The sequence below is a fragment of the Gekko japonicus genome, unplaced genomic scaffold (assembly GCF_001447785.1).
Source record: "Gekko japonicus isolate JY-2015 unplaced genomic scaffold, Gekko_japonicus_V1.1 scaffold1924, whole genome shotgun sequence".
Classification (NCBI taxonomy): Eukaryota; Metazoa; Chordata; class Lepidosauria; order Squamata; family Gekkonidae; genus Gekko; species Gekko japonicus.
In genome coordinates, this window is record NW_015175419.1 from 142,836 (window position 1) to 155,437 (window position 12,602).

Here is a 12,602-nt window from a genome sequence, read left to right on the forward strand (position 1 = left end):
GCAGCCATTGTCTCCAAGAGAACTGATCTGGGTCATCTGGACATCAGTTTTAATAGCTGAAGCCCTGACTGCTACGTCACATTGGCTGTCATACAGGGGCCACAGAGGACACAGAGTCCACCATTTTCTCCAGTGGAACTGATCTCTGCCATCTGGAAAGCAGTTGTAATTCTGAGTGATCTTCAGCCCTCACCTGGAGATTTGCAACCATGGTTTCCCCCAACAGACACTAAGGGGAAATTTATTTTACCTCAGAACATCAACAGCAAACTGTTTAGAATGTCAGAGGGAAAGGCCAGTGAGGCCGCATATGCAAACGACCTCTGTGTTCTGACTGGCTGTGGGGGGGAGAGGAACAGCCAACTGTTTAGAATGTTGGAGGCTGGACTCAGGCAAAGCAGCCAGTGGATAGGGAGACCCTCTGAATGACAGATCAGGGAGCGAACTGATTTTGGAGCGTGTTGGAATGTTCAGGGGAGTCCATGACCAAAATAGAATTATATATACCGGAGGATATGTTATTTATATTAAAAATGATCCCAATTATAACAGAGTTGGCAAAATACTGTGTTAAATGGTTTGTTAGTGATGCAGTAATTTGCGGGAACTGCATATATTCAGTGTGAGTAAGGGAATGTTAGGGGACTCCAAAATGTTAACCCCTCCCCTTAATGCGCACACTTTTCATGTTTTTGCTGCTCTTCACAGCCCTCACATGTTGTGTACAACACTGAAATATTCCCTAGTCAGAGCTTCTACTTGCTGAATTATTTTTCATCTCAGAGCAACAAGAGTCTGAGGTGGGGGGGGGGGGGGAAATCAACAGCATGTGTTTAAATGTGTGTCTAATGCCATCAGTAAAACTGGGACAACAAATTCCTGTCCTAATTGAGATTATCATTATAATATGAGGTGCAGAAAAAAAGAGTAGCTACCTCACAAAGGACCCTTCCCCCAACCCATGATAAATCCATAACATGCTTCCACTATACTCCAGTTCTTATATTTAAAGAAGAAAAGAATTTACTTATAAAATTGTTCTGAAAGCAAAGCAGAGCAAACAGTTGTTATAATGACATTTCATCATTTTTCTCACATGCTGACCAGAAGTGAGAAGCTAAACATTCAATTGTGGCTTTAACAAATGAAATAGGTTATTATTACATATAGCATTTTAAAATAATACCTTACTTGGAATCTGTGGGCTGCTTAGGATTCTGCTGCAATGATACTGTGATGTCTAAAAAGCTGTGTTCAGCTTTTCCATGTTCCTCTCTGACATTCTGTACTTCTGCTGAATATTCTTTCTCTCTCCAGCTTTAAGGGAACTACACCTTGACAGCTTCTTTTGAATTGGCAATTTCCAATTTCCTATCAATACACACTATGAGGAATTTCAGACAGCCTATATATTCCATTTCAGGAACTGTTAACTAATGGTTTCTGTTTGTCATTTCAGACAGATCCGTTTTAGTAATGGTTCCCTGGTGGAATATATTTACCGTTTCATACAGAAATGCTTCTGTCCCGTTTGGGAAGCGTGGCTGAAGTGTTTTTACTACAAACTGCTTCCAGCCGGTCTTTAATTCCTTCTACCACTTCTGAAGTGCTATGGGGTGCTGTGTAAAATGCCCCCGTAGTGCTTCCTGTGATGACAGTTCTTTTCGCGCCTTTTTTTCTCCCCACGCGCAATCGTCCTTTTTTTTAAATGTTCTATTGGGAGCGCTATGGCGCTGCAGCAGGACTACAAATCAGCACCATAGCAACCCCATTGAGATCCCCGGACTCCACTTAAATACACTGACATTTGCTACTGCATCTCAGCATGGATTTTAAAAGGTAATTTCAGGGCAGACATTGTATCTATCATGTCTGTTTAAAGATTAAATCACTGAAAACAGCAATAAGCACAAATGTACCAGCACAGCATGAAAAAGGAGGAGGAGGAGGGGCTTCACTAGATTGGGCTTTGATTAATTAAAAAGCACCAGAATAGTCTGCTACCTGGGTTTCAAAACTGTCCAGCCCCCCCCCCCACACACTTGAATTCTGTATCCAGTGAGCTCCTTGTTTCCAGGGGACAGCAGTAGCGAACGTCAGTGTATCTAAATGGAGTCCAGGCATCTCAATGGGGTCGCTATGGCGCTGATTTGTAGTCCTGATTCAGCACCATAGTGCTCCTAATAGAATTTTAAAAAAAGACCCTGTCAGGGGGATTGTGTGCACAGGGGGGAAATGGCGGGAAAAGAAAATGGCGGTTTGAAATGACAAACTGCTTCAGAGACGGCTCCTTACCAGAAGGGAAAGGCTGTGTGAAACGGCCGTCCCTGTACCAGTTTAGTCCATGACGGTACAATAATGGTTTTAAAAGGGTAATGTGAAATTCCCCTCTGTCAGGGAAAATTTTTTCTTAATGGGCCGCTGCCAGAATATTTTTCTTGTCTGATTGATCCCTATATTAGAAGGGTATTCACGCTGGCCCATTTTAATGGGCTCCCCTCAGCTGTGTTATATGGCAAATTTTAAAAAATACCATTCCTGGATAGGTTATGTCCCTGTGGGCTAAAGGAGATTGAAGGAATGGACCATGTACTTCTGACGTAGATTTTACCAGGATTTGCGCGCTTATCACTTTGGCCCTATACTGCAAAACCTGGAAGGCAAATCTGAGGAAAGTAAGATAATGAACCTTCTAGCCTCAAACCCAGCTGATACCATTGAAGAGGTGGCAAACTTCCTTTACAGAGCGTATAGGAGGAGAAGTTCTTTTTCGGCATAAGGGGTAGTGAATTAACTGTTTTGTGTGCCTACCACCTCTGTACCTAAGGCTGATGCTGTTGTTATGCCAATAAAGGTTTGTTGTGTTGTTGACTCATCATTTAAACACCTCACTCTTGTTCTTCTAATGCTTCCTTTAATATAGAAGGCTAAAATTATTTAGGGGTCAGGAAAGACCCCCCTTTTCTTCTTGAGTCTATTGCACCCCCCAAAAAATTGGGATTTCTGGAAAATCCCAGATCCGAATACTGCACCAGTATTGGGATCTGGGATCTTTCAGGAAACCCCTTTCCCCCACAGTTCAATAGACCTGGACTGGAAAAAAACGGGGGGGGGGGATTGAACACCCCTAATGTAATGATTGAACACAGTTAGAGTCCAGTGGCACCTTTAATACCAACAATGCTTTATTCAAAGTATGAGCTTTCATGTGCATGCACACTTCTTCAGATACATTGAAATGGAAGTTAACACCTCATATATACAGAGGTCGATTCGGGGGGGATTGCAAGGGATCGCAGTTCCCCCGGGTGAGGTACGGGGGGCGGGGCACATGATGGAGCCCCGACCCCTGCTTCCGGCCGCCCCGCTTCCGACCCTCATTCAGCCAGGAGGAGGCAGGAGAAGGGTAAGTTAGCATATGCTAATGAGTTATGCTAATGAGTTCCCCTAGCTCTTTTTCTACGAAACGACCCCTGCATATATATAGACAGATGTCCCTACACCTGGGTCTGTTTATGATTGCACTGTTAATTTACAGGAGTAGGCTGCATACAGTATTGTGCTTTGGGGAAGACTTGGAATTCCTTCTAGCTATGCAATTCTAGGATACTTACCACCATGGGCAAAGCAAACTCTCAGTCTGGGGAAAAATTCAAAAATCCCACCCATAATCATAGAGCAAATGGCAATGGTGGTTTCAGAAGGCATGCCTAGAAACAAGAAATATTTTTATATACAATATTATTTCTACAATACTGCTATATGTAAAAGGTTTTCCAGTTATGTTTTTCATCAGTCTATGATTTAATTGAAAAATAACATGATCTACAGGATACAAGCTGCAAGCAGAATAAGGACAAAGAGTTGATTCTACTAGATTCCCCCTCAGTGGTGCAGCCCTCCTTACATTGTGGTTCATTTTGCTTGCTATGCTTTTCTTATCTTCAGAGAGGAGTTTTAGAAGAAACAGCAGGCTTGCTCAAAGAAGGGGAAGGCAAGGAAAGATATTCCCTGTCAGCTCCTTCCATGAACTCTACCAGTGGATCCACCCCTCTGCCATCTTTGAGAAATCCTGGAAGATGCATGTTACTGCGACTGATCTCGTTACCCTCACTGATTAACTTTACAGCCCCTCCCACACTCATCCCATTTGTTGACATGACAATGGCAAAGCAGTGAGCAGGATGTGTGTTGCTAGAATTCCTAGAAAGCAGGTATGGGGTGGAGTGGGTGATTTAGAATGCAAAAGTGACAGGCAGGAAAAGGTGCTAAATTAAACTGTCTCCTCAAAGATTTTTCTCTTAGTGTGTGTGTGTGTGTGTGTGTGTGTGTGTAACTACCTTCTTTGAGTTCTACTGAAAGAAAATGACTAGAAAAGATAGTTCAGGGGGCAAGCATGAGTAGAAAATTTCCTCCTGCCTGCCACTAATGTGTTTTAATCAATGCTTCCCCTGCCTTGTAAAAAATCAACAGCAATCTGCACTGTAATTCACAGGTCTGCCAACTACCTATTTAGTTAGGCTCTATCCTTTCGGCTGAGCCAAACCAACCCATCAGCATTTCCGCAGCTGCTGAGATGTTATAACCGTTTTCTTAGTCTAAGTCAATCCAGTTCCTAGGATTTCCAGAGATGTTGAATTTTATAACTCAAACCTGGATCAAGCCATGTACATTAATTGTACTGTTTCCATTTACTCTACTGATCTCTCTTAACTATTGTGCTTTTTTTAAAAAAAAAAATACAGGCTCATAAGGCTAAAGTCTCAGTGTGCTTACATTTACCATTGTTGGAATTCTCAGGTTCCCATGGTTACAGCAGTCATCTCCTAAATTTATTGCTACTGAGTATGCACAACGAATGTGTTGGTAAATCTGAGTTTTCAGTATTTTTTCCCTTGATATGAATGCTTTCTGCTCAAACCAACCTATTTTTCCTGACAAACCTGTGAGCCTGGATCTTCTTATCAAGCCTTGAAGCATCTGCCTTCGCTTACATGAAGAACTTAATCAAATTATCATATTAGTTCACAACACCCATGGAAGAAAGTGATGTCCATCAAGCCTTCAAAACAGCCATCACTCTCTTTGTCAGAATTTTAATTATTGTTTTCTTCTGGATGCAAAGTGATCACTCATCTTTTTTAAAAAATGTTCATAACTGCATAATTATGATAGTAAAAATAAGAACATTAATTAGCATATTTTATGGCAAAGGGAAAAGTAGCAATTAAAGCCTTCCCCCAACCACCAGGGAGTGGAAGTTATTTCAGATTCCATTCTGGAAGTCTAGGACACTGGCACTTGGAGTGAACAGGAAGTAATTAAATAAGTACAGAGAAACAGAAGCTGTTTTGAAACCATAGAAACAAAGAAGAAAAACTAAAGGGACATTTATCTTGGAAAGTCTTAATGGTGCTTTGACACTTCACATGTGGACGGCTAGTACAGCAATTGCATAGGAAAGGGGAAAAATTACAAACACTGGCAAGGAACTGATAGTCAATGGTATGCCTTAATTCTCTGTAAAAACGGAGTGATTTAATGATGTTCCTTCAGTTTTAAACGGCAAACATACAAGCACCTTAAAACTGAAGACTATGCAAGACTTTGTGAAAACCAGGTGTATTCCAAGCTATGCTATAGCAGGCATATTTTGGCCAGTTGTATGAATGTTTACACAGAGTGAGACTTGCTTACACAAAGTGAGACTTACTCAGTGACTAAAGCCACTTTAACAGAATTATGGAATTTAGAATAATTGAGCAGCTTGAAGATATTCAAATCTGTTCCCAGTGGTTAGCAATTTTACCTGTACATCAGGACAGAAATAACTACTGCCTCTGTATGAGTGACTGTGACTGTTTTTCAGAATAGCTGTTTAATCTTTCTTGGGCAGTAATACATTTCCAGTCAGGCCTCTGCAGGATGCACTACTGCTACTAAATTAAGAAATGTAGATTAAGCATTGTAACTACTGACCTACAAGCCAGGGAAGCCAATATTTAGACATCCTTCCATCTGTCTGCATGTCCCAAGGATGCACAAAGATGCAGCAGTTTAATTGCTCAGCAGCCTTAAATCGATCAGAGAGAATTAAACAAAAAGTTAAATGGATTAGAAAATATATGATATTCCCATCTATTAGAGCTGCACATTTAAAAAACCCCACAAAAGCCTTTGTTTATACAAATCTTTCAGAATAAATCGTTATAAGAGTAATAGTTATATTGTAAGGGAATGCTGGTTTATATATATAACATGCTTCTTGTCCTGGCAGCAACATGACTTAAATGAGCAGTTAAGTATTCAGGAGGGTCTACTGCAGATAATCATCTACATATAAGTTTGGCATGGGTAAGCTCTTAGGGACAGTATATAAAGTGATCATAAGGTAAATAAATATAAATATACGTATTTATATATGTGGGTGTCATTACTACATGGACACGCAAACATTTTACAGGAAAAAGAACACTTCCTATACATTCTTTGTCAATTAGCTTTCAATATATTTTCAGGGTTTTCTCCATCTTTTTCATGCTAAAGCAGAGATTATCTGTTCTCTAATTCAGTTCCAGTTACATTATCTGGTGTGATTGCAACTATACTCTTTTAAGTGATCCTTAATTTGGCCTGCTCAGGTAAAGTTACATGAGATGACAAGTGGAAATTGCCCAATTCCAAGTCTTTCAGTTTATGGTTAACCATCCATTTTGTCTCTCATAGTGCAGATTCAGATGTTGCTCAGATTTTTTACCAAACCTTTACTTTAAAGGTTCCCTTGCTCGAAAGCCAGTCGAATCTGACTCTAGGGTTGCGGTGCTCATCTCCGTTTCAAAGCTGAAGAGCCAGCGCTGTCCGAAGACGTTTCCATGGTCATGTGGCTGGCATGACTAAACACCAAGGCGCACCGAATGCTGTTACCTTCCCACCGAAGTGGTACCTATTTATCTACTTGCAATTTCTTCCCTTTGAACTGCTAGGTTGGCAGGAGCTGGAACTAGAGATGGGAGCTCACTCCGTCATGCGGCACCCAGGTCTTGAACTGCTGAACTACGGACCTTCCACAGCCTGCAGTTCAGCGTCTTAACCACTTGAGCCACTGCAGCTCCAGGTGTCATAAAACCGATCAACTTAAAAGACTTGTCCAAATCTACTTACAATGCTCTACATCTAAGAAATAAGGCTGATTTCAATAACTGGAATTCTCTTAAGCTGACCTTACCAGATAGACTGCATTTAATTAAAAGTTTTATATTCCCAAAATTTCTCTTTCTATTTCGAACGCTGCGGATTTTCATCACTAAAAAAGATCTACAAACCTGGCAAAAGTCCTTGACAAGCTTCTTGTGGGAGGGGAAAAATCGAGAATAAATAGTAATATATTGCATAGACCCACAAAACTAGGAGGCCTAGATTTTCCTTTGTTACAAGCTTATAATCAAGCTGCAATATTATCTCAACTAATCCAAATGCAATACAAGAATGATCAACAGCACTGGAGACATATCGAACTTGTACACACAGCTTCTTACGATCTTCAAGAAATTGTCTGGATTAAAAGCAATTTAAGACCAAGATCAATCAAATACATTTTTTTTACTAGCAACAGCAATCAGAACATGGGATAAGAATAAGAAACTCCTCTCCCAAGGGATCTCCCAGATGTCCACATTTACGGGTCAAAGCTGGTTTCAGCCAGGTCTAATCCCACATACTTTTGAAGACTGGAGGGATGCAGATTTTAGACGTCCCCATGACTTAGTAGATAAGGGAACAATACGAGACAAGCAATACTTTGATCAGAAATTGGTAAAACAAGCTCCATGGTTTCAATATTTGCAGTTAAAAAACCTCATTGATCACCTCACAGAACTGGGTACATTTCAAAGAGAGCTAACGAACATGAAAAAAATAATTAAACTTTACCCCAATTCTCCGAAAGGCACTTTGCCTAAATTATATAATACAATTATCTTGGAGGGAAGCCATCTAAAACTCAAATATCAACATCGCTGGGAAGAGGACTTGATGGTACAATGGAATGATGCAGATTGGGATACTATTTGGTCTTCTCCAGCCAATAGCTCTAACAATTTCAATATTCGACTACAATTTTTCAAATTTTACTCTAGGTGGTACATAACCCCTCGTCAATTTCAGAAAATAGACGCAAGTAACGATCCACAATGTTGGAAAGGATGTGGGCAGATCGGCACTTATCTACATTGTTGGTGGGAGTGTCCGAGACTTGGCAAATTTTGGGAGGAGGTTCGAAAACAGATCAACGATATAACCTCGCATAATCTTAATTTCAAACCTGAAATTCTATTATTAAACCACTGGGATACCATCACAGACGATAGAAATAAGGAAATAATCTCTTTACTCCTTGGATCAGCTCACCTAACAATAGCTTCATGTTTGAAATCCCCATTGCCACCAACGTTATCCGCTTGGCATGAAAAATTGTGGGAACAATTTGTGATGGCAAAAATCACAGATAAAATACATAGAGCACAAACATCTCAGACATCCAATTCTAAATTCAAATCAACCTGGTTTCCAATATTTTCATATTTCACTACACATGATATACTTCCTGCAAATTCACATTATCATAAATGGTTAACGTTGTGAAACATTTCTATGAAAATTTTGTTGGGAAAAGACAGTATACGTAATCTTTAATTCTCTAAATCTTCAGAACAATGACCTTATGTATTATAGAAGATCTTTCTGTTGAAATGTTAAGTTTTACAATAATTTTGACTTAGTTCTTAAGTTGTACTGAGATGCACTTTTATGTTAATGTATCTTTGTTATTGGCAAAATAAAATAATTTAAATGAAAAAAAATGCATTTTACGTTCACTGCTTTACTTTCCTTTTTGCTACCATTTAGAGTTATTCTTTCCAGTGGTGTTTCAGTGAAGAGTAGGAGATGGTCCACAGCAATTCCCATTTCCACAGCGGCAAGCTATGTTCAGTGTAAAAATGGGTTATTCTTTAGAAATAGGAGTGGCTGTAAAGGAATTTTCAGATTTCCATGTCCAGTTTCTCACAAGATTCTCTTACTTAATTGTTCTTCGGATTTTGGATGCTGAGATGGCATCAAGAGAAACAGGGGCAGCAGTAAGCAGAGGGAGAGCAGTGGGGCAGATGTAGGGAGGCAGATGTTTGCCCTTTGGCCATCCACTCAAACAGTTGCTTCTAACCTTAAGCTAGTCATGTGGGCTATTTGTATTTATTTGCTCTTCATTTTCATTCCACTAGCAAGGCTCCACTGAGCACCAGTAGGTATGCATCCTAACTTTGATTGTAAAACTGAGTGATTCAATTGTCTGTAAGGTCCTTAGGATATGATTTCAGTGAGCTACCAGAGGTATATTTATCCAACTTGCTGAACTGGAATCCTAATACTTTTCCTGGTTTATTTATGCTTATAACAATGGTTGCTGTTCAGAGATAATATAACTGATCAACTGACTAACCTTACATAGATATGTAGAGCTAAAGTTCTGTATGCAGAGACCATTGTAAGATACAGTTACAGCCATAAGGAACATAACTTGTATCTGTAAACAAAAATATTTGCAGTCCAGCATCAATGATATTTTGTCCCCTCAACAGTACATTTGAAATGGTTTGCATTCTGCAAGTAGATAGGAAGGATGTGGCAGCCCCTGCTCCACCACACCTTCTGTCTCTTCCTGACAGAGCTATGGCCACCCACTGGATTGAAGCCATTAGGGACTCCCAATGTGTGCAGATTTAAAGAAGGGGAAAGCAGATTATGTGCAGCAGCATCCAAAACAAACAACAGTTGGGCCTCCCTAGTAAGGATGGGCACGAACCAGCTCATGAACTAAAGTTTGTGATGAATTCTGGCTGGTTCATGGTTCACAAAGCAAAGTTTGTGGCAGGGCAACCAGCATGAACTTTTGAGCAGTTTGTGGCAGTTCATGGCAGTTCATAAATGGATACATTTCCAGGCAGATTGTCTCCGCTCAATTAAAATGTTTCAAACTTCAAAGTAACAGGGAGGCGGAATTCTCCAGCCTTGGAAACACCAGTAGGGGCCCTCCAAAGCTTAACAGATACTGCTGGCTGCCAATAACCGAGTTCCCATTCTGTTCTATAGGATCAGAATGCTATATATACCCCCAGCTCAGCTCTGCAACCACTCATCTGTTGGCTGCTAGCAGTTCGAGAGATAGGGAACTTGTTAGAAGCAGAGCACATTTATTTATTCCTGATTGTGAACACCTCTCTCCTGCTAGGGTTTGGGTCTTAGGTGGACTCAGGGCTCTAAGTCACCCATCTATCTGCTCACACCAAGTGGTGGGGCTTAACTACTGGGTGCCTTGGCTGAGGACCTACATTTTATACCCTCCTGATTGTGAACTCCTCTCTTCTGCTAAGGTGTTAGGTAGACTCAGGGCTCTGAGCCACTCCATTTCTCTGCTCACAGCGAGTGGTGGGGGCTGAGAATGTCTCTGCAAACTGGTGAGAAGGCAGGAGACTTATGGCCATGCAAGAGAGATCAGGCCAGATGACCGCCTTGCGTGACCAGTACTCCATGGGAAAAGAGCAAGTGTACAGTAGCACCTTAAAGACTAACAAAATATGTGGCAGTGAAGGGGCAGAAGTGAAGTGAGCAGTGACTCATGAAAGCCCCAGGCTGGCCATATGGGCCATCATCAGCTCCCAGGTCCAGAAGTGTTTGCTATTGATGGAAGTGCTCTCCTGAGGGCTGGCATCTGCTACCCACTAGTCACTGAACTTGACTTCAGCATTTTTTAAAAAAATCTCCCTTTATGGCTTCTCTGGCTCCTACCCTCTGGAGTCCTATTGTGACAGCTTGCAAGCCTTAGGACAGGAACTTCTTTTAACATTTTGGGTAGGCTGTTAATATTATTTTAATATTATACAAATTATAACAATAATGATAACAATAATTATAACTATATGTAATTATATTAATTATAACAATAGTAATGCATAAGGATGTCACAGAAAATGAAAATGCCATTGCTTGCATTAGGGTTGCCAAGTTCCTCCTGGCAACCAGTGTGCGATGGGGGGGGGACTTACCAGGAGAGGGTGGGAGGTCCAAGCTACATTGCAAGAGGAAGTGATATCATCACACTGTGATGTCTCAGGGATGCTCTGGTCTTTGGGCAAAAACTCTATGGTAGAAGTCATGTGCTAGAAGTTGCCTGGATGTTGCCTGCATGATGACATCACTGCCTGTGCATGCTGGAAGTGACATCACTGGTGATCTGGCCTGAGCCTTCCTTTTACTCCTGGTAAGTCCCCCGCTGTCCAAATGATTGGTGGTGGTGGTGTGGCTAGCAACCCTAGCTTGCATCCTGGTGGAAGTGGGGTATCAGGAAAATAATTTCAGTCTACCAGCATTGGTATCGAGTCCTGTTGTCTTCTAGGCTCAATTAAGAGCACTAGTTGTAATTCCTAAAGACCCATGCTGTTCAGGCCCAACATAATTAAGACAATTTCCACCTCTGTTTAAGTTCTGTGTCCTAAATTCTTCATTTTTTTTTCTCAGTAAAAGATGCGTCTTTCATCATTTTGACAATATCTGTGGCCTACAGCGCTGTTATTGTCATGGAGAACTACTACATCCTCTGATGCACTTTATTAAAATGAGTGAATACCTACTTACAGCATAGACTGGAAAGAGTTCTGGGACATTCAAGTCCCAATTGTTGATATGAGAACCTATCTGCACACCAGGAAATCCAAGCTCCTTCACACAGCGATGCATTTCTTTCACAGCCAGGTCTGGAGCTTGCATGGGGAGAGTACCTAGGCCAATGAACCTCTTTGGGTACTTCTTTACTGTCGCAGCCAAGTCATTATTTAATAATTGGCAGAGATCTTGGGTGTCTTGTGGTTTGGCCTGTAAGAACGATTAGAAGACTACATTAAAATCTGGTTCTGAATTTGGAAAGAATCACAAGTTAAAAAACGCCCGTAGAGAAAACTGGCATTGTCACTCTGGTTAAGTAAACAACAAAATGGCCTTGTAGCCAAGATAAACCAACATGTTTAACAGAAAGGCCCAGACCCTCTGAAACCTTGTTACTTGGAAGTCTTTCATATTCTTAGGACTTGAGGCCTCTAAAACAATTACAGGTCCCTCTGTTTTCATTTGCCCATTTCTCCCTGTTCGGGTTTCTGTCTTTTAATTGGGAAAACTGTCAACAGTCTTGTTGTTTTCTCTGTCAACAGGACCAAATTAGGAGGGGCTTATTTATATTTAATTATGGCCATTAAATTTATTTATATTCTAGTTTTCAGAATGAGATGCTTAACAAAGGCATACCAATATGCAAAATATTTCTACCAAATATACTTATAGTGAGAAGAATACTGGGTCTTTTTTGGGGGGGGGTTTAATATATCATTCATTGGTCTTTGCTTCCTCCTTTTGCACAGTTATATAATTCTCAAGTTAGACCTGATTGAAGTTTGTTAAGAAATAGAAGTGTGACTTCACAGAAGTATGACTGTTTTATCCAAATCAATGTTTTCAAGTTATTATTGATGAAGCTCCTGAAATATGAAAAGCTCATAAAC

The 12,602-nt window shown here is 40.6% G+C and overlaps 1 protein-coding gene across 1 annotated transcript in view; it reads right to left on the reverse strand.

The window, feature by feature from the left end:
- The window catches only part of ACMSD (aminocarboxymuconate semialdehyde decarboxylase), a 73,243-nt gene that overhangs the window by 23,217 nt on the left and 37,424 nt on the right, over positions 1 to 12,602 (reverse strand). Inside the window, exons 5-7 of the mRNA XM_015425781.1 lie at positions 11,686 to 11,922; positions 5,980 to 6,073; positions 3,615 to 3,710 (exon numbers count right to left, since the gene is read on the reverse strand). Of these exons, the coding sequence (XP_015281267.1) occupies positions 3,615 to 3,710; positions 5,980 to 6,073; positions 11,686 to 11,922 (427 nt within the window). The remainder of the gene's footprint in view (positions 1 to 3,614; positions 3,711 to 5,979; positions 6,074 to 11,685; positions 11,923 to 12,602) is intronic.